This window comes from Notamacropus eugenii, chromosome 1 (genome assembly GCF_028372415.1).
Source record: "Notamacropus eugenii isolate mMacEug1 chromosome 1, mMacEug1.pri_v2, whole genome shotgun sequence".
NCBI classification, from domain to species: Eukaryota; Metazoa; Chordata; class Mammalia; order Diprotodontia; family Macropodidae; genus Notamacropus; species Notamacropus eugenii.
Window position 1 is genome coordinate 179,990,562 of NC_092872.1, and position 18,211 is coordinate 180,008,772.

Genomic DNA, 18,211 nt, shown 5'->3' on the forward strand with positions numbered 1-18,211 from the left:
CCTGGCGCCAGTGTCCCGGTCACAAACTGGAATAGGGATCGGGCAGCATGTCCCAGGGGGCTCCGGCAGCTGACCGGGCACCAGCTCATGCTGTTGTTGCTGTCCCCGACACACCCCATCCCTTAGCCACTGGCCCCCCACAAAAGTGGGTGGCTCTGGCCTCTGAGCCCTCCTGGGAGAAGAAAGAACTGGCTGTCGGGAAGAGGGATCATTGGCTTCAGTGGGGGGGAGGGCAGGTCTTTGGGGAAGGCGGAGCTCTCTCCTGACATAGTCTCCCATCCCCCACCCCAATACTTGGGGAAAAGTTTCTCAAAAATGTCGGGTCTCTGATTATTTCCTCAGTGGGAGTATATGGAAGGAGATGGCTGCGGGTTGGAGTAGGGGAGACAGGGTGAGGGTGGGAAGTGGGAAGAGCTTTCCTTTCTTCCGCTCCTCCACCTCTATTTCCCGGGTTTCCGACCCCCTAGATATTTTGAGGTTAGGAGGTCAGGCCTGGGGGGCATGGTTGTCATTAGAAACAACAAAAGCGCGGTGAGGGGGAGGTGACAGGTGATTTGACTGTGCCTGTGTCCACCTCTCTGATTTTCGTACCCTGTCTCTCGTCTGTTTTTCTCTGAATCCCTTTCTTTCTCTGCCTCCCTCAGTCTTCTGATTTCTGTCTCCTCCTTAAGCTTCTTGTGTCTTCCAAGGGTCTCCTCCCTCATTCTAAGGTTTCTCTGTCACCTCAGAGCTCCCCTCTGCCGTCTCTACCCTTGCTCACTCCAAGCCCACTCCCTTCTCCCCGCCAAACCCACAACACTTCAAAACTAAGTCCTCGGGTCCCTGTAGCAGTCCCACCACACCGACCCACTCCAAGATTCTGGGTAACGCCGGCAGTGCAGAGATCTGACATGAGTGATTCGCACTCAGGACCCCAGGCTCTGATCCGCTTTGACTCCCTTTAATATCCGAGGCTCCTCTGGTCTTTTCCTGTCCCGCGCGCAGCCCGTCTGCCACACGAGGGCGCCCCATCCCTTGGAACGCGTGTAATCACTACTGGCAAGAGCACCTTGGCCCCTGTCTGTAGGAAGCATGATCTTTCATCGCTCCCTCCCCACGACCCCTGCCCCTTCTCTCCTCCCCAAGCAGGTTGAATAAAAGTTTCTTTCTCAAGGATCCCAGGCAGGAACAGAGAAACATGAAGACCCAGGCAGGACAAAGACTTCTTACCACGGGGGAGAGAGAATCTTCCCAGGACTCAAGGCAGGGACGAAGAGACAATTCCTGGAGAGGGTACAGATCTGGGACGATAGGACAGAAAGACAAATCTAGGGGAACCTCGAAAAGACACACCCGCTGACACACAAACACACACCCATAGACAAATACACAGACACCTAGAACAATAGAAAAGAAAGACAAATCTAAGGAACCTCAAACACACACACAAACACACACACAAACATACAGAGACCTGGGACAGTAGGACAGAAGGACAACTAGAGGGACCCTTGGAAATACACAAACAAACGTAGACAAATACATAGATCTGGGACAACAGTACAGAAAGACAATTTCAGGAAACCTTGAACACACACACAGACATAGACACAGACAAAGACACAGAGACCTGGCACAATACCAAACCTCAACCCATCCTCCTCAAACACACACACACATGCACACATACACACACACCTGGGACAGAAGGATAGAAAGGCAACTCCAGGAAACTTGGAACACACACAGACACACATAGACAAACACAAAGACCTGGGACAGTAGAAAGACAACTCCGGTGAACCTGAAAAATACATACATACACACACAGACAAATACACAGAGACCTGGGACAAGAGAATAGAAAGACAACTCCAGGGAGCTTTGAACTCTCTCTCTCTCTCTCTCTCTCTCTCTCTCTCTCTCTCATACACACACACACACACACACACACACACACACACACACACACACCTGGAACAGTAGGCTGGAAAGATAACTCCGAGGAACCTCAGACAGTCAGATAGACAAACATATAAAGACCTGGGACAGTAGGATGAAAAGACAACTCCAGGAAACCTTGGACAAACACACACACACACAGATCTGGAACAATAGTACAGAAAGACAACTCCAGAGAACCTTGAACACACACAGACACACAAACACACAGACCTGGGACGATAGTACAGAAAGACAATTTCAGGAAACTTTAAACACACACACACACACACACACACACACACACACACACTGACCTGGGACAATAGGATAGAAAGACAACTCCAGGAAACCTGGAACACACACAGAAACACATAGACAAACACAAAGAGCTAGGACAATAGGCCAGAAAGACAACTCCAGGGAACTTTGAATACACACACACATACACACACACACACACACACACACATCTGGGACAATAGTATAGAAAGACAACTCCAGGAAACTTTGAATACACACACAGACATAGACAAGGACAGAGACCTAGGACAGAAGCAATGAAAGACAATTCCAGAGAACCTCAAACACAAACACACACACGAATAGATACCTGGGACAGTAGGATAGAAAAACAAATCATTCTGAGGAGTCCACAGGTTTCACCAGATTGCCAAAGAGGCTCACAACAACAACAACCAAAATGTTAAGAACCCACACAAACACACAGATCTGGGACAATAGTACAAAAAGACAACTCCAGGAAACGTTGAACACATACACAGATATAGATATAGACAAAGGCACAGAGACCTGGGACAGTAGAATAGAAAGACAGAAAGATCTTCAGTAGGATAGAAAGACAACTCCAGGGTACCTGGAAAACACACATACACACATACACACACACACACACACACACACAGACCTGGGATAGTAAGATAGAAAGACAACTCCAGTGAACCTGGAACACACACACACACACACACACACACACACACACGCACAGATCTGGGACAGAAGGAGCAACACCTCTTTTTTCTTCCCTCTCTAACCCCCAATCAACAAGGGAACAGAAAGGCATCCAGTACCAGGACAGGGCAGGAGGAACAGGGAGCCTCTCCTCAAGGACTCAGTCCTAGGACAGAAAGATTTCCACTGCCCCTACCCCCACCCCAAGACCTAAATAGAGACTAAGAGACTTTCACTTCCAATCACAGATGGGGACAGAAAACCAATCCTCTCAGGCCCAAGTCCAGAATAGGAACAGATTCTGCTGCCCTTACCCCAGCCTAGTCTCCAGTCAAATCCAGGAGGGTACAGAAAGTCTCCTCCCTTCCCTGCACCTTCAGATGGGGACAAAGAAAGTATCTCTGCCTCAGGTTTGTCTCCCCAGCACCTAGTCCTGGAAGAGAGACCTCCTCCACAGTGAATACTAAGACAGGCCTAGTCCTGGAGAACAGACTTCTATCTGCCCAAAACAACAAAACCTTTCTGTAATTTTTATAGAAAACTCAGAGCCCGTCTTCTTGTCCTAGATCACATATTTCAGCACTGTGGACAGCGACAGTTCTGGGAAAAGCCCATCAATTTCTATTCCATTCTTCGCATTTACAGCTTTGCCTTCATTCTTACCCTCTCAGTTACCCTTTCCAACCATGAACTTTCTATTTTACTTCTTAAAGTGGGCCCCATCAGCTATATCCTGCTAGCCCTACAACAAAAGTTAAGGATTGTTGTTTCCATTTTCAGAGAAAACAAGTCCAAAGAATGGAAGCAACTAGTCCAAGATCACCCTTGAATATGTTGAGTGGGTCCTCTCACCAAAAATATTTAAACCCTTGCTGGCCCTTGTTATGTTATTCCATTTTTACAGGGTGGAGAGGATGACCCTCTAATGGGATAGTTAATTAATTGGGAAAAATAAATTATTAATAAGGTGGTAATTAAGTCCTCTTCTATCTTCCCCAATTTGTCCAAGGCCCAGGCTAGAAACAGTAGGAGAGCAGGGCCTGGGGTAAAACAATAGGCACCTAGAACCCTGAATTCTCCTCTACTTTTCTTGGGAGACCTGACACCAGCCTGGTCCTATGGGACCTGAAGGGGAAACCCCAATATAGACCAAAAAATGTGATGGGGTCCCAGGAGCAGAGAGCAGGTACAGCTTGTTCCTTCTACCCCTAACCGTCTCCACTACAATCCCTTTTTGTGATGGCTCATGTTTGTATTCCCTCATAAAGCTCATGGTCATAGCCATTTTCATACCTTCATCAGTTTTGCCCTAAACTCATTGAGATTACCTCAACCTAGCTTCTGAGATAGATGCATGAACACACAAATATAGACATAAAGTAAACATATAAGAATATGTACATGGATAAACCTGCCACAGAATTGCATACATATTTATATACATAACTGAATTTGTCTTATACTACAGGGATGTAAGTACTTATATTTACATCCTTCCACCACACAAATATATAAGCAGGCACCCCATCCATTCCAGAGGTGGTCTTCAGGGTGGATGATAGAGAGAGGGATGAGATGAACTCTATGACCTCAAAGGTCCCTTGCTGCTCTGAAGTGTATAAATCTATGGTTCTATAAAACACATAGCTGAGCCCCACATGTGTATATATACACATGAAGGTACAAATCTTTCATGAACATGCACACTTTTTCCCACTTTGGGGAAAACAGGAAGCACAGCCGGCAAGGAAAAACAGTGATTAGGGCAGGAGGATGAGAAGGAAAAGGGTACAGCCACACAAGACACTGCAGCTCTCCCAGACATGGATCCTCTATACCCGAGACCCCAGGACTCTGAGAAAGGGAGAAAACTCCTCATAAAAGGGCTTGGGGAAGGAGGTTCTTTGAAGCTCAGATTTTTCATCCCAACAATCTCTAAGCACTTTCACAGACTTGTGAGTCTGGGCATGAGGGTGTGTGTGTGTGTAAGACTGTAGAGCAGGAGGACTGAGAGTCACTGGGCAGGTGGGTGCCTGGGTCCCTTCTCTAGTCCCACATGAAATACTCTTACACATGGGGGTGGAGTGGGGCAGAGAAAGGCAGGACATACACACACACACACACACACACACACACCCATTCACTGTCACATAGTCACCAATAACATTTCCTAACAGGTAGACTGTGGACCACAGTCTAAGGGACATTAGAAAAGCTCAGAACTCAGACCACACAGAGCAGTTAGCCCAGCCACACTGTCACACACAGTTACAAAGTTTTGAGGAGGCAGACATGGTGAGCTCTCGTGGGCACACTGAGGTCCATGTAATCACTAGAGCCACCCTCCGACATACAACAACACGCTCTGTCACATGGACCTTGCTGTCAGTCACCAGCTGAGGGCACATGGCGACCGACTCTGGGGAATCTCCGTCTTCAGTGTCACCGCAGGGCTAGCTGGCACATTCTCACACACACACACACACACACACACACACACACACACACACACTCACACAAGACACATAAGTGTTTCACACGTGTGCCTGCTCCTGCTGTCTGTCTCCCACCCCCACTCCTGTGGGATCTATGTAAAGGGACCCAGGCCCACGGCCCCGGTGCCCCAGCGTGGGGCGGGGCGCAGAGAAAGGGGTCAGGGTCCGGGTGAGGGTCCGGGGTCTGGGGGTCAGAGCTCCGAGCCCCCCGCGTCCACTGCCCCCAGCGGGGCCCTGAGCTCACCCGTGAGCTGATCGTAGGAGCCGTCCAGGTCTCGGGAATCGGACAGACTCTCCTTCCGGGCCTGGCCCCGCATGGCCCCCGGCGCGGCCGTTGCCCTCCCGCTCCGCTGCCCGCTCCGGCCGGGAAGGGGCGCGGGGCCCGGGGCAGTCCCGCAGCGCCCCCTGGAGGTGAGAGCGCGCCGGCCGGCCCCGGGTCCGAGGCCCGAGGTCCCGGCCGCGGGACGCCCCCTGCTGGCTCCGCGCTCCGGCTCCCGCGCGCCCCTCCGCTGGGCAGCCGGGCCCGAGGCTGTCCTCAGTCCTGGAAGAGTCAGGCAGCCGCGAGAGCGGAGCCGGAGCCAGCCCGAGCCGCCCAGATCCTCCCGCCCCCTCCCCGCGGCTGTCACCGCCGCCTCCCTCGCTCAGCTCTGCTGGGATTGGTTTCCCGGGTCCCCCCACCTCCACAAGACTGCCCGGGGGAGGGGGCAGAGGACCGCGGGGAGGGGGGAGGTCCTTAACGCCCCCGCTCCCTAAATCGTAGCCACTCGAGCGGGGGGGGGGGGGGGGGCGTGTGTGCCCCCCGGAGGCTCTCCCTTCTCCGAGCTCCCCCCCTCCCCAGGAAGCCTCAGGTACCTCCTTGCACCTCAGCGGAGGCGAAGCAGGCGGGGGCGCGGAATGTGGGGGCCGCCGGGGTCTCCGTTCTCTTCAAGGGAAAAAGGTTTCATATCCACTGGTTCTCGTGTCTCTGCCTGTCCCTCTGTCTCAGCCGCGGAGAGTCTCTGTCTCTCCCAGGATATCTGTCCTTCTTAGTCACATCCTCCCACAGCCCCAGCCAATCCCACCCCCTCCCGCAGGTATGGAGGTGGGGGGGGGGGGATGCAGAAGAAAAGAAGGCCAAGCCTTAGCACTGACTCAGTGCAGACCAGTGGAAGTGGGCATTTCTAGTTCCTTTTCACCAAGCTCTACTCCCTGACCTACACCCTGGAGTTGCTAGGCTGGAGAGCGCTTCCCAGTCTGACACCACACGGAGAGATGACAGATAGCGGGAGAAAAGTGAGTGAGCCTCAGGAGCAGGATCTCAAAAGTTCTCGGCTTTGAGATGCCCCATACTTTACCATCTCCCAGCATCAGCAACAGCTGCGTCTGTTGAGAGATGGAACTAGGTGAGCGAGACTATGGGGACGGGAGGAAGTCCTTGCTCCTTGTTCCCTCCAGCTGAACCTGAAGGAGCATTTCCCGAGTTCTCACTCTGAGTTGCTTTTCCATCCTTGGTTCGGGACCCAAGTCTTCCACAGTCTCTGCTCTCCCCTGCAGCTTAACTCTTCGGTTTAAATTTCCTCTGGATCTCCCTTGGAGAGTACGAGCTGCCCTGATTTCTAGCCCCTTAAGTGAGACTGGAAGACTTTCAGTCCATCTCTGGGGTCCCTCGGCTTGGACACAGGGACAGTATTCCTCAGGTCCAGACTAGCCAGTGCTGACTGTTTAGGGGCAGCTCCCCAGGGGAAGAACTAAGAGAGATATTGGAGTTCTTTACTACTAAGACCTGGGGTTCAGTTGATCTTTTCAATTGGATTCAATTTCCATCCACTTGATTCAATGAGCCATGGAAGAATTGAGCTTGAGAGTCTGGGGTAGGGGGAAGGCAAGGAAAGGGAACTGTAAGTAAAGAAAGAGGGGAAGCAGTAGTTCAGGCTGGGAGCCCAGACCTCGAATCGCCCCAGCTGGTGCAGTCAGCTTAGCCCTTTGGCTGCTTGCAGACTGCTGCCGCCATTATATTCCTTTTCTTCTCTCCCTGCTCCCCTTCCCCCATTCCAGATGAAGTGTGTGTGTGTGTGTGTGTGTGTGTTTCAGGGGGTGGGGAAGGTAAAGAGGAGAGCGGGGTGAGAGGGGAGAAGTACCTGTGCCCCCAAATATAAATGGAGACCCAAGAAAACTGAGTTATTGATGAGGATGATTAAATATAAGGGACTTTTAACTACAAGGCAGTTAAGTTCGAATTGCACCTCAGGAAGGTGGCTGTTAAGCCTCAGGACCTCTGGGATGAGCCTGTCCCTAGACCTCATTCTCATAGAGGGGAGAGGAGAGTTATTCTTGAAGGAAAGGTGGGAGTCCTGAGCAGGATTTAGAGCAGGGGTTGTACAGGCAGAGACCTCTCTGAGTTTGTAGCCACCAGGGCATCTATGGGAAATGAAATCTGGGCAGTAAGGGTTAGAGATTAAGAATCAAAGAAGTCAACCAGTAAAAATCAATTTTTAATATCTATAAGCAGACTCCCCATTGGCTTCAGCCTGTTCCTGAAGCATCTGATTATCATTCTTGGCAACAAGGCACCCCCCCCCCCCCCCCCCCCCCGCCGCCCCCTTGAAGTTAAGCCAGTGACCAGAACTCTGAAAGCCTCAACTCTTCTATAGCTACAGAAGGAACCACTGGCAGATTCACTTGGCCTTCACACGGAAGGCCCCCATTCTAATCTGAGTACCCAAGGGGCTTATTTCCCAAGGAAGGCAGATATCCCCCTCACCCACCAAGCAGAGGTGTCAGCAGTCACCCTAGATAGGATAGTGGTGTTCACATCAGCCCCAACTACCCCTCCTCTGGAGGTGGGGAGTCCCAGTTCCTGGGCACATAGGTTAGGCATGGCACGCCAACAGGAATGAATCTAAGAAGAGGAGCTAACCCACACACAAAATCCCCCCTCTGACAAGTCTCCCAGCTCCTGGGATGGGGAGACAGCTATTCTAGGGCCTTGGGTGGCGATGAGGATGTAAAAAACAAAGTAAGGAACAAAATAATCCTAGACTTTCAAACTGTAGCTAAGGGTCAGAGTAGCGAGGGTAGGCTCGGTCAAAAATAGAATGTTGGTCCTTCCCTTGCCATTTTCTTTCCCTGGATCTCCTACTACACTGGGAGGAAGAAAGGAAATGCAAGCATTTATCTTCTACTTCTCTTTCCCAGATCACATCAGAAGGTAAATAATGAAGGATGTAGCTAACATCCATTCAGTCATGTTTGCTCAGAAGTAGGACGGCAGATTTTTGACTAGGGGGCACAGAAGTGAGAACCTCACTCATACTTCCACTTTCTGTCCTAACAGATTTAGAAAGTGAGGACAATCAGTTTAGTAACTACCAAAAAAATGGCAACATCGGACAAAAATGACCTAGGATTATTTTACAGAAGGGACTGGAGAAGGTAAAGAACAAAGGGGAAGAGATGGGAATAGATATGGTGATGCTTCAGGTACTGGTTAGATTTCTCTAGGGACTCTGATTTCTATCTTCTCCTCTCCTTTCCTCCCCGCCACCTCCCTCAAAATACTCTCTTTTTCTAGAGCTGAGGAGGAAAGGAGCCTGGGTAATTCATACTAAGGCTGGCTAAAATTTCCCTGAGGCTGGGATTATATCTGGTGTTGAAGAGTTATTGTCCAAAGAGTCCTTAGGCTGGCTGAAGGACTCAAGTGCTATCCCTTTGTAAATACCCTTTCCCTGGCAGGGTCTCTCTTTCCCTCCTGCTATCAGATCACAGCAGGAACAGAACCCTCCCCAGAGGAATTTCTCAGCCAAGCTGGATGTAAACAACAGACGGGCAGTGGGGGAGGGAGCACGTGTCAAACACATGGGTGGCATAAGGCATTGCTTTGGGAAGGGGTCCTGGGTGAGGCGACTGCTGGAGCAAAGGAGAGGAGAGGAAAAGAGGCACCTGAGGGATTCAGAAAACCTCTCAATATTTATTTCACATCCACAACCTAAAGACACAGAATTTAAAACATTAAAAAAAAAATAAACTAAGTAGTGACCTTATTATGCTGCTGGGCAACAGCCTGGCTGGTGGGGGTGGGGGGGGTTCCAGCCCCCAAATCATGGCATAGCCTAGGAATTCAGAGGACAGACTCTAGACCCCACCTCTGCCAGGGACAATCCCCAGGATGGGGAAATGGTACTGTCAAACCTTTAGGCTGGGGGATCTCAGCCTTAGGACAGAAGGAAACAAGGTCCTTTCCCTCCCCAATTCAGAATGAGGAAGCCAGTTCCTCGACTATGTGTGCCCTCTGTGCTGTAGCAGAGCCCACTGGTCTCCACCAGCCAGTGTACCTCAGCACCAAATTTCAGCCAGACCATCCCTTTATATCTGAGACCCCAACCCTGGTAGCATTCCTCTTCCTGGAGTCCCTCCCTCCCTCCCACCAAATTACATTATCACCCTGCCTGACCCCATGTCCAAGCTCCACTGGCATCTAGGTGGTCTAGAAAAAAGATTGGTGTTCCAATTCTCCCTCTAGTTTCAGTTGCAGAAGGGGTAGTCTCTTCCAACCCTGAACCCTCAGTGAAAGAGCACAGCCTAGGGGTTTTCCAGGGGGAAAGTACAATCAATGACTGGCTTCCTAGACACAGTTTCAAGAGATGGTGGAAAATTCCTTTAGCAGGACCTCCTGGCTCAGGGTATGGAATGCAAGGTTCCTCCGAACATTAGTGCTGATGGATCGGACCTGGGGAAGGAAGACAAGAATTGAGAGAACTACAGTTACAGGGAGGTGAGATTAGGGGTGGAGAGTAAGGAGATGGTGGTGGGGTGTCACCTTGACAGAAATCCTAAGTTTTCACAGCTTTTGTGAAAGTTTTCCTTTTTATTATTTAACTGGCTAAACTGCTCTCTGAAGGGAACAGATACAAACAATAGCATAGTATGACAGGAAGAGCATTGGGTTTAGAGTCAAAGGACCTGAATTGGAATCCTCAATGTTACTACCTGTTCAAGCTGTAGCAAGTTACTTAACTTCTGTGAGCCTCAGTTTACTCAGCTGTAAAAGGAGGGGGCTTGACTAGATGATGATTTGTAAGGTTCTTTTCAGCTCTTTTCAGATTGAAAATGGTGAAAGGGGAAAGAAAAGAGAGGGAGAATTCAATGGATATGAGCAAATTTGGAGCCCAGACTGTTGGAGGGAATAAATATGGACAGAAAAAGCAGGGGGCAGGTAAGTGGCACAGTGGCTATAGCATTCCCCAGGAGCCAGGAGGACCCAAGTTCAAATCTGGCCTCAGACACTTAAGCTATCTGACCCTGGGCAAATCAATTAACCCTTGACTGCCTAAAAGGAAAAAAAAAAAGACAGAAAAAGCAGATACTAGGTCTTCTCCACCTTCCTCTCCAGTTATGCTGGGAAGAAGAGCTGGGATATGATAGGGAAAGTGAAATTTGATCCAGTTCCAATTAATAAAAGAATAAAATCCTGAGGTTTACTCTTTCCAGCCATGGTTCTTAAGCTTAATCTTCCCTTTTGAGTCATCAAACAAATAAGTCCTGGGATGGAGGAAGAGGGTTTGGAGAGAGACAATGAGGCCTGACAAAGGTTAGGGATTACTTCCTTACTACTTTAGGGACCTAGAGATTGCTGTAGCTGGACAAATCTCAACTGAGGTATAAAGACTAGCCACCCTGAAGTAAGGTTGAGGATGCTGCTGAGCTCATAAATATCTGGAGTCTAGAACTCTCTCACTTGGGAATTCTCTCACTTGATCAGGTCTCTCAGACCACAGCAAGGACCATTTTCATACCTTTTGGCTAGAGAAAGGTATGTCTTTGGTAGAAGTAGAAGTTGAATCCCAAGAAAAAAGAGGAAAACTACAGAAGAAGCTATAGGGCCAGTATCCTCCCTACCATGCAAACAAAAAGGACAAGTATATAAGTTTGGGCTAAATGGGTTAGGTGGGAGGGAAATGGCTAGGGAATAGGTATTCCTTTTAGTCTAACTCTATAGACAGCAGACTTGCAGGAATGATATTTAGCTAACAGAGAGGAAGAAGGCAGAAATCTCAAGTGCATAAGGTATACCCTACTTAATCTGAGACAGAGTCCATTAGGGCTCCAGCCCCCACTAGAAGAAGGAATCACAGATAAGACCTAGACAAACTAGTCTACAATTCCTGCTTGGTTGAAGGAGCCCTTAATGAAGTTGTCAGGCTGAGAGTTAGGGAAAGGCAAACAGCAGGCAGCTCAAGCTCATTAGCTTCAAATAGGACAATCTACCTTCATTCTCTGTCTGCTAGTAGGGAAAGTGGCTCTGGGAGAAGGGGTATGATTTTTTAAAATTTTATTTATTTTTAATGCTCTACAATCACTACCATAAAACTTAGATTTTCCCCCCCTACCTACCCCCCACTACCCCCATCCCTCCCCAACACAGCATACAGTTCTGTATAGAATCTACACATATGTTCCTATTGAATACATTTTCATTATCGTCATGCTGTGTAGAAGAAATAAATGGGAGAAATCATATAACAAACCAAAACATAGTACGTACACACACACACACACACACACACACAAATGATCTGCTACATTCTTTTTTTTAAAATTTAATTTTATTATTATTTTTTAATGTTCTACAATCACTACCATAAAATTAAGATTTTAACCCCCCCACACCTACTCTAAGACAGCATACAATTCTGTATAGGTTCTACATATACTTTCCTATTGAGTACGTTTTCACTATAGTCATGCTGTGTAGTCGAACTAAAATAAATGGAAGAAATCATATAACAAATCAAAACATGATACACAAAAACACACACACACACACACACAAACATGATCTGCTACATTCTGCGAATGACTTCCATATTTCTTTCTCTGAGTGTGGAAGGCATTTTGCCTTAGAAGACCACCATTGGGATTTTTTTTTAATAAGTTCTTGCATTATTACGAAGTTCCAAGTCTACCAGAAAAAACTCTCGCACACTGTGGTCGTTGCTGTGCACAAAGTTCTCCTGGTTCTGCTTCTTTCACTCAGCATCAGATCATATAAGTCCTTCCAGGCCTCTCTGAAGTCTTCTTGTTCATCATTTCTTATGGCACAATAGTACTCCATTACATTCATATACCATATTTTATTCAGCCATTCCCCAACTGATGGGCATCCCCTTGACTTCCACTTTTTGGCAACTACAAAGAGTGCTGCTATGTACATGCTGTACATGTGGGACCCTTTCCCATTTTTATGATCTCTTTGGGATATAGTTCTAGAAGCAATATTGGTGGGTCAAAGGGTATGCACATTCTTGTAGCCCTTTGGGCATAGTTCCAAACGGCTCTCCAGAATGGTTGGATGAGCTCACAGCTCCACCAGCAATGAATTAGTGTTCCAACTCTCCCACATCCTCTCCAACATTTATCATTTTCTGTTCTGTCATGTTTGCCAATCTAATAGGTGTGATGTGGTACCTCAGAGTTGTTTTGATTTGCACCTCTCTGATCAAAAGTGATTTAGAGCATTTTTTCCATATGATTATAGATATCTTTAATTTCTTCCTCTGAAAATTACCTGTTCATATCCTTTGACCATTTATCAATTGGGGAATGACTTGTATTGTTGTACATTTGACTCAGTTCTCTCTCTATATTCTAGAAATGAGGCCTTTATCAAGGGGTATGATTTTTAAAAGCAGTCACCAAACAGACATTGGACACAGCTCTACTAAATTTTCACAGCCTTTACCCCTAACACACATGTCCTCCTTCTCCAAGGGACTTGGGGGCCAAAGTACAAGGAGCACAACCTCAAAAGGAGTCAGCATTCCTGTTTCATGCCAGGCACAAATCACTATCTTCACCAAGAGTTCAGAAAATGCAGAGGAGAAAGCTAGGGAGAAGGAAAATGGATGGGAACTTTGAGCTGAGGAAAATTCTATTCTAGAGAAAGGGAGAAATGGAGCCAACATGAAGTGATAGGATGCAACACAGTTCATTAACTTCTCCTAATTGACCTAGAAAATGCAGCAGACCAAATCCTGATGGAGAAATCCAGAAAAATTCACAGCGAGTACTTAGTTCAGTCCAGCTTACCACAGGAAGCAAACAGGGAGGTCTTCAAGCCTTGGAGTGCCCAGGGAGAGGTTGTGCACAAGGACAAAAGGAGGTCTTAGACCCATTCCAAGGCAATCCCAGATCCACACTGGAACACTGTAATGGGCACTGGAACCAACTGGCAGCTTTGTTGCCCACTACCCAGTCTGGGTCTCAAATCTTGACCAGAGGGAGAAGGGGGCCTATGCAGGGTAGTGTTGTTTCTGGTAGGGTGGTGTACTGAGAAAGGATAAAGTTCAGAAGCCAGCAGCAGCAGTAGTGGTGATGTGGCTTGGACATCAGGTCCAAGGCAGGGTCTCACAAAGTCTAGCCCAGCCTGCAGGGTGGGACTCCCAGACCAAAGAGGAGCCTAGAATTCTGCCACTCTGAGCCACCAGTCCTTTCCAGCTGGCACCAGAGATCAGACTAGCAGGGCAACAAGCAGACTTTGCCCTGAATCAGACTACTGTTGGGAACACTAAAAGTTTGTAGGTCCCCTGCCTGTCCCTGAGATGTCAGAGTAACATAACATTCAATATGCCAAGAAAGTAGCAATAAACTCACCAGACTTTCTTTAGAGAAGTATACAGGACCCAGCCCTAACAGCAAGTCCAAGGTTAGGAAGTAGGTTGAGAGAATGGGTAAACATAAAAAGAACCCCTACCATAATGGGCCATTATGGTGGCAAGGATGCGCAAGACACCAATTCAAAAGAATCCTTTCTTTCTTTGTTTCTCCAAAACATCTATAAGCAAAGCCTCAGAGAAAAACATAGCTTGGGCATAAACTCCATTAGAATTACTGAAAGAAATGAAGTGAGAGTTAAAAAAAATGTTTTTATAAGTGGAATGAGAGTGCTTGAGGAAAAAGTTGGAAAAGAAATGAGAGGTATGGAAAATATAACTAAAGGGAATTAACAGCTTGGCACAAGAGGTACAAAACTGCTCAAGCCAAAAGCTCCATGGAAATTTTAATGGATCAAGTAGAAGCCATTGATACCATAAGGCAACAAGAAATATTAAAACAAAATATGAAGGCTGAAAAAATAGAAGAAAACTAAGTTATCTCTAGATACCTTAGCAGTAAAAACAACTGACTGGGAAAATAGATTGAGGAGAAAACAATTTAAAAATCACTGGAATACCTAAACTATCACCATAAAAAGAGTCTAGAAATCATATTTCAAGAAATCATAAAACTGCCCAAATCCCTTAGAATAGAGAACAAGAGAAACCCTCAAATTAAAACTCTCCTAAGAACATTGTAGCCAAACACCAGAGCTTCCAGGTCAAAGAAAAATACTGTAAACCCAGAGAAAGAAAGAATACAAATAGTGAGGTCCCATAGTAAGGATCAATCATGATTTAGCATCCATTAGCATAAAGGAGCAAAGAACTTAGAATACAATTTTCCAAAAGGGAAAAGATATGGTTTTTCAGCCAAGAATAACTTAGCCAGCAATATTAAATATAATGCTACAGTGAAAAAATGGACCTTTAATGAGATAGAGGACTTCCAAATAGTTTTGGTAAAAAGATTAGAACTGAGGGGAAACTTTGAAGTACAATGATAAAAGTCCAAATAAGTATAAACAAGGATAAATGGCTTAGGTTAAAAAATGGGAAGATGATGCATATATCTCCTCTGAAAGCTATCATCATTAGAGGGAGTCTAATTAGACAAAACCTGGGAGTGGTTCTGTTAGGTCTTGATGATCTTAAGAAAAGAATAGAGAGGGAGAAATATACAGGGAGAAAGGAAAGGAAGGTGAGAGAAAAAATCATCTCATGTATAATGAGAGTGAGTGTATGGTTTTCTATACAAACAAGGAAGAGGAGGTGGGCATCTGAATTCACTCTCACCTGAACTGGTCAAAGGAGGGAAGTATACACATACATACACAGAGTTAAGTACAAAAATACATTGTACTCAATAGGAAATAGGTGGGAAAGGGTAGAAAGGGGAATTAGAGGGAAGGTAGATTAAGTGGGAAATTAGTGCTAAGCAAAACAATTTCTAAGGATGTATCAAAATAGTTATAGCTTTTTTTGAGGTGGCAAAGAATGTGAATGTGAAAGAGTGTCCACAGACTAATGAATGGCTGAATAAGTTATGGTATATAAATGTGATAGAGTACCATTGTGCTGAACTCTCATGAGTGTACCGACCAAACAGGATTCCAGAGGACTAATGATGAAACATTCTGCTCACTCCTGATAGAGAAGTAAATGACTCAGAGTGCAGAATGAGACAAATAGTTTTCAGGACATGTGTCAATGTGCAAAGTTATTTTGATTGATTATACAAATGTTTTGTTTTCTTGTGTACTCAATGGTGGAGAGTGGGGTGGGAAAGAGAGGGTCAGGAGGTGGAGCTTGGCTGATTAAATCAAAATAAAATAAAAGAACACTTGGTAACTCTAATCAACACAATAACCAACCACAATTCCTGAAGCCTTATTATGAAACATGCTGCCCATCTTTTGACAGACATGATGGACTTAGAGCACAGATTGAGACATTTTCTTTTTCAGATATGGCCAATAAGAAATTTTGTTTTGCTTGACTACACAGGCTTGTAACGGGTTTTGTTTTTTTTTTCCTTGTCTTCTTAATGGGGTGGAGAGTGAGGGGGAAATGGAGAGGGACAGGTGATCTTTGAAAGTAAAATTTAATTTAAAAAAAGAGAAAGAGGGCATTGGAAAGTTGCTAATCTCAGCCCTATACAGGGTATAGAGAAATCTAAATGTAGTTATGGGGTAAAAGGGCTATGGTGAAAATAAGCTTCTTCTGAGAATAGCTGTTACAGAGGAAGAAAGGAAATACACAATCTAGTTAGTCAGAGGAGAGCCTCCACTACTTGTTAGAGACTGCTCTGTCTGATAATGTGGAGTAGAATGATGAAAAGGACCCACTGACCCTAAGGAGCTAACTGTGGGGGTCTCAGAAATAGAGTTATCTCAGAATTTAAGAGAGTAAAGGTGGAGAAGGAAGTGCTACTACAGATTTTACAAAAATGATTAGGTAAGAAGTAAGGACTAAGAAGGTAAGAAGTGAGAACTATTAAGTGTCAGTACAAGAAGAACTGACAACTTTACTGCTGGCATCTCTAGGGTTTAATAGGTATGCCAGCCCCATTCGCACCTCCAGAGCCTTTTCTAACACTTCTTCCAAACAAACCCAGGGACTATATGAACACAATTTACAAAACACTTTCTGCACAAATAAAGTAGAAAAACATCATTTGCTCATGGGTAGGCCGAGCCAATATAATAAAAATGACAATTCTACTTAAATTAACTTACTTATTCAGTGCTATACCAGACAAACTACCAGATAATTATTTTTTAGAGCTAGAAAATATCAAGTTCATCTGGAAGAACAAAAGGTCCAGAATAACAAGGGAACTAATGAAAAGAAATGCTAGGGAAGGTGGCCTAGCCCTACCAGATCTCAGATTGTATTATAAAGCAGTAATCATCAAAACCACTTGGTACTGGCTAAGAAACAGAGGGGTAGATCAGTGGAATAGGTTAGGTATTCAAGACACAGTAGTCAGTGAATATAGCAATCTACTATTTGATAAACCCAAGGATCCTAGCTTCTGGGATAAGAACTCACTGTATGACAAAAATTGTTGGGAAAACTGGATAACAGTGTGGTGGAAACTGGACATAGACCAATGCCTGATATCATACACAAGAATAAAATCCAAATGGATACATGATCTAGGTATAAAGATTGATACTATAAACAAATTAGGGGAGCAAGGAATAGTGTATTTGTCAGATTTATGGAGAATGGAGACATTTTTGACCAAACAAGAGATAGAGAACATTATGAAGTGTAAAATGGATAATTTTGATTACATTAAATTGAAAAGTTTTTGTACAAACAAACCGAATGCAACTAAGATTAGGAGGGAAGCAGAAAACTGGGAAAAAATTTTGCAACTAACGTCTGCGATAAAGGTCTCATTTCTAAAACATCTAGAGAACTGAGTCAAATGTACAAGAATACAAGTCATTCCCCAATTGATAAATGGTCAAAGGATATGAACAGGCAGTTTTCAGAGGAAGAAATTAAAGCTATCTATAGTCACATGAAAAATGCTCTAAATCACTACTGATTAGAGAGATGCAAATCAAAACAACTCTGAAGTACCACATCACACCTATTAGATTGGTTAACATGACAAAACAGGAAGATGATAAATGTTGGAGAAGATGTGGGAGAGTTGGAACACTAATTCATTGTTGGTGGAACTGTGAGCTGATCCAGCTGTACTGGAGAGCAGTGGAACTATGCCCAAAGGGCTACAAAAATATGTATACCCTTTGACTCAGCAATATTGCTTCTAGGACTGTATCCCAAAGAGATCCTAAAAATGGGAAAGGGTCCCACATGCACAAAAATGTTTATAGCAGTTCTCTTTGTGGAGGCCAAGAACTGGAAATCAAGGGGAGGCTCATCAATTGGGGAATGGCTGAACAAATTGTGGTATATAAATGTAATGGAATACTACTGGGCTATAAGAAATGATGAACAGGAAGACTTCAGAGAGGCCTGGAAAGACTTATATGATCTGATGCTGAGTGAAAGGAACAGAACCAGGAGAACTTTGTACACAGCAACAACCACAGTGTGAGAGGAATTTTTCTGATAGACTCAGTCCTTCACAGCAATGCAAGGACCTAAAAAAATCCCCAATGAACTCTTGAGGCAAAATGCCTTCCACATCCAAGAAAGAATTATGGAATT

The 18,211-nt window shown here is 45.7% G+C and overlaps 2 protein-coding genes across 11 annotated transcripts in view; both read right to left on the reverse strand.

Moving 5' to 3' along the window:
* KCNIP2 (potassium voltage-gated channel interacting protein 2) overlaps nt 1-5,869 on the reverse strand; it is a 35,231-nt gene extending 29,362 nt beyond the window's left edge. For 2 of the 3 annotated variants that reach the window (XM_072620692.1, XM_072620683.1), the window contains exon 1: nt 2-190. In XM_072620692.1, coding sequence (XP_072476793.1) covers nt 2-119 — 118 coding nt within the window. In that variant the 5' untranslated portion in view covers nt 120-190. Of the gene's footprint in view, nt 1; nt 191-5,631 lie in introns of those variants that run through there. The other variant, XM_072620699.1, reaches the window with a different exon arrangement.
* A 3,444-nt stretch (nt 5,870-9,313) lies between these two features.
* ARMH3 (armadillo like helical domain containing 3) overlaps nt 9,314-18,211 on the reverse strand; it is a 222,638-nt gene continuing 213,740 nt past the window's right edge. For 7 of the 8 annotated variants that reach the window (XR_011969592.1, XM_072620729.1, XM_072620724.1 and 4 more), the window contains one exon: nt 9,314-10,092. Coding sequence is in view for 6 of the 8 variants with exons in the window: in XM_072620729.1 (XP_072476830.1) it covers nt 10,000-10,092 (93 nt within the window). In the remaining 2 variants the exon portion in view is untranslated. The remainder of the gene's footprint in view (nt 10,093-18,211) is intronic. The other variant, XR_011969588.1, reaches the window with a different exon arrangement.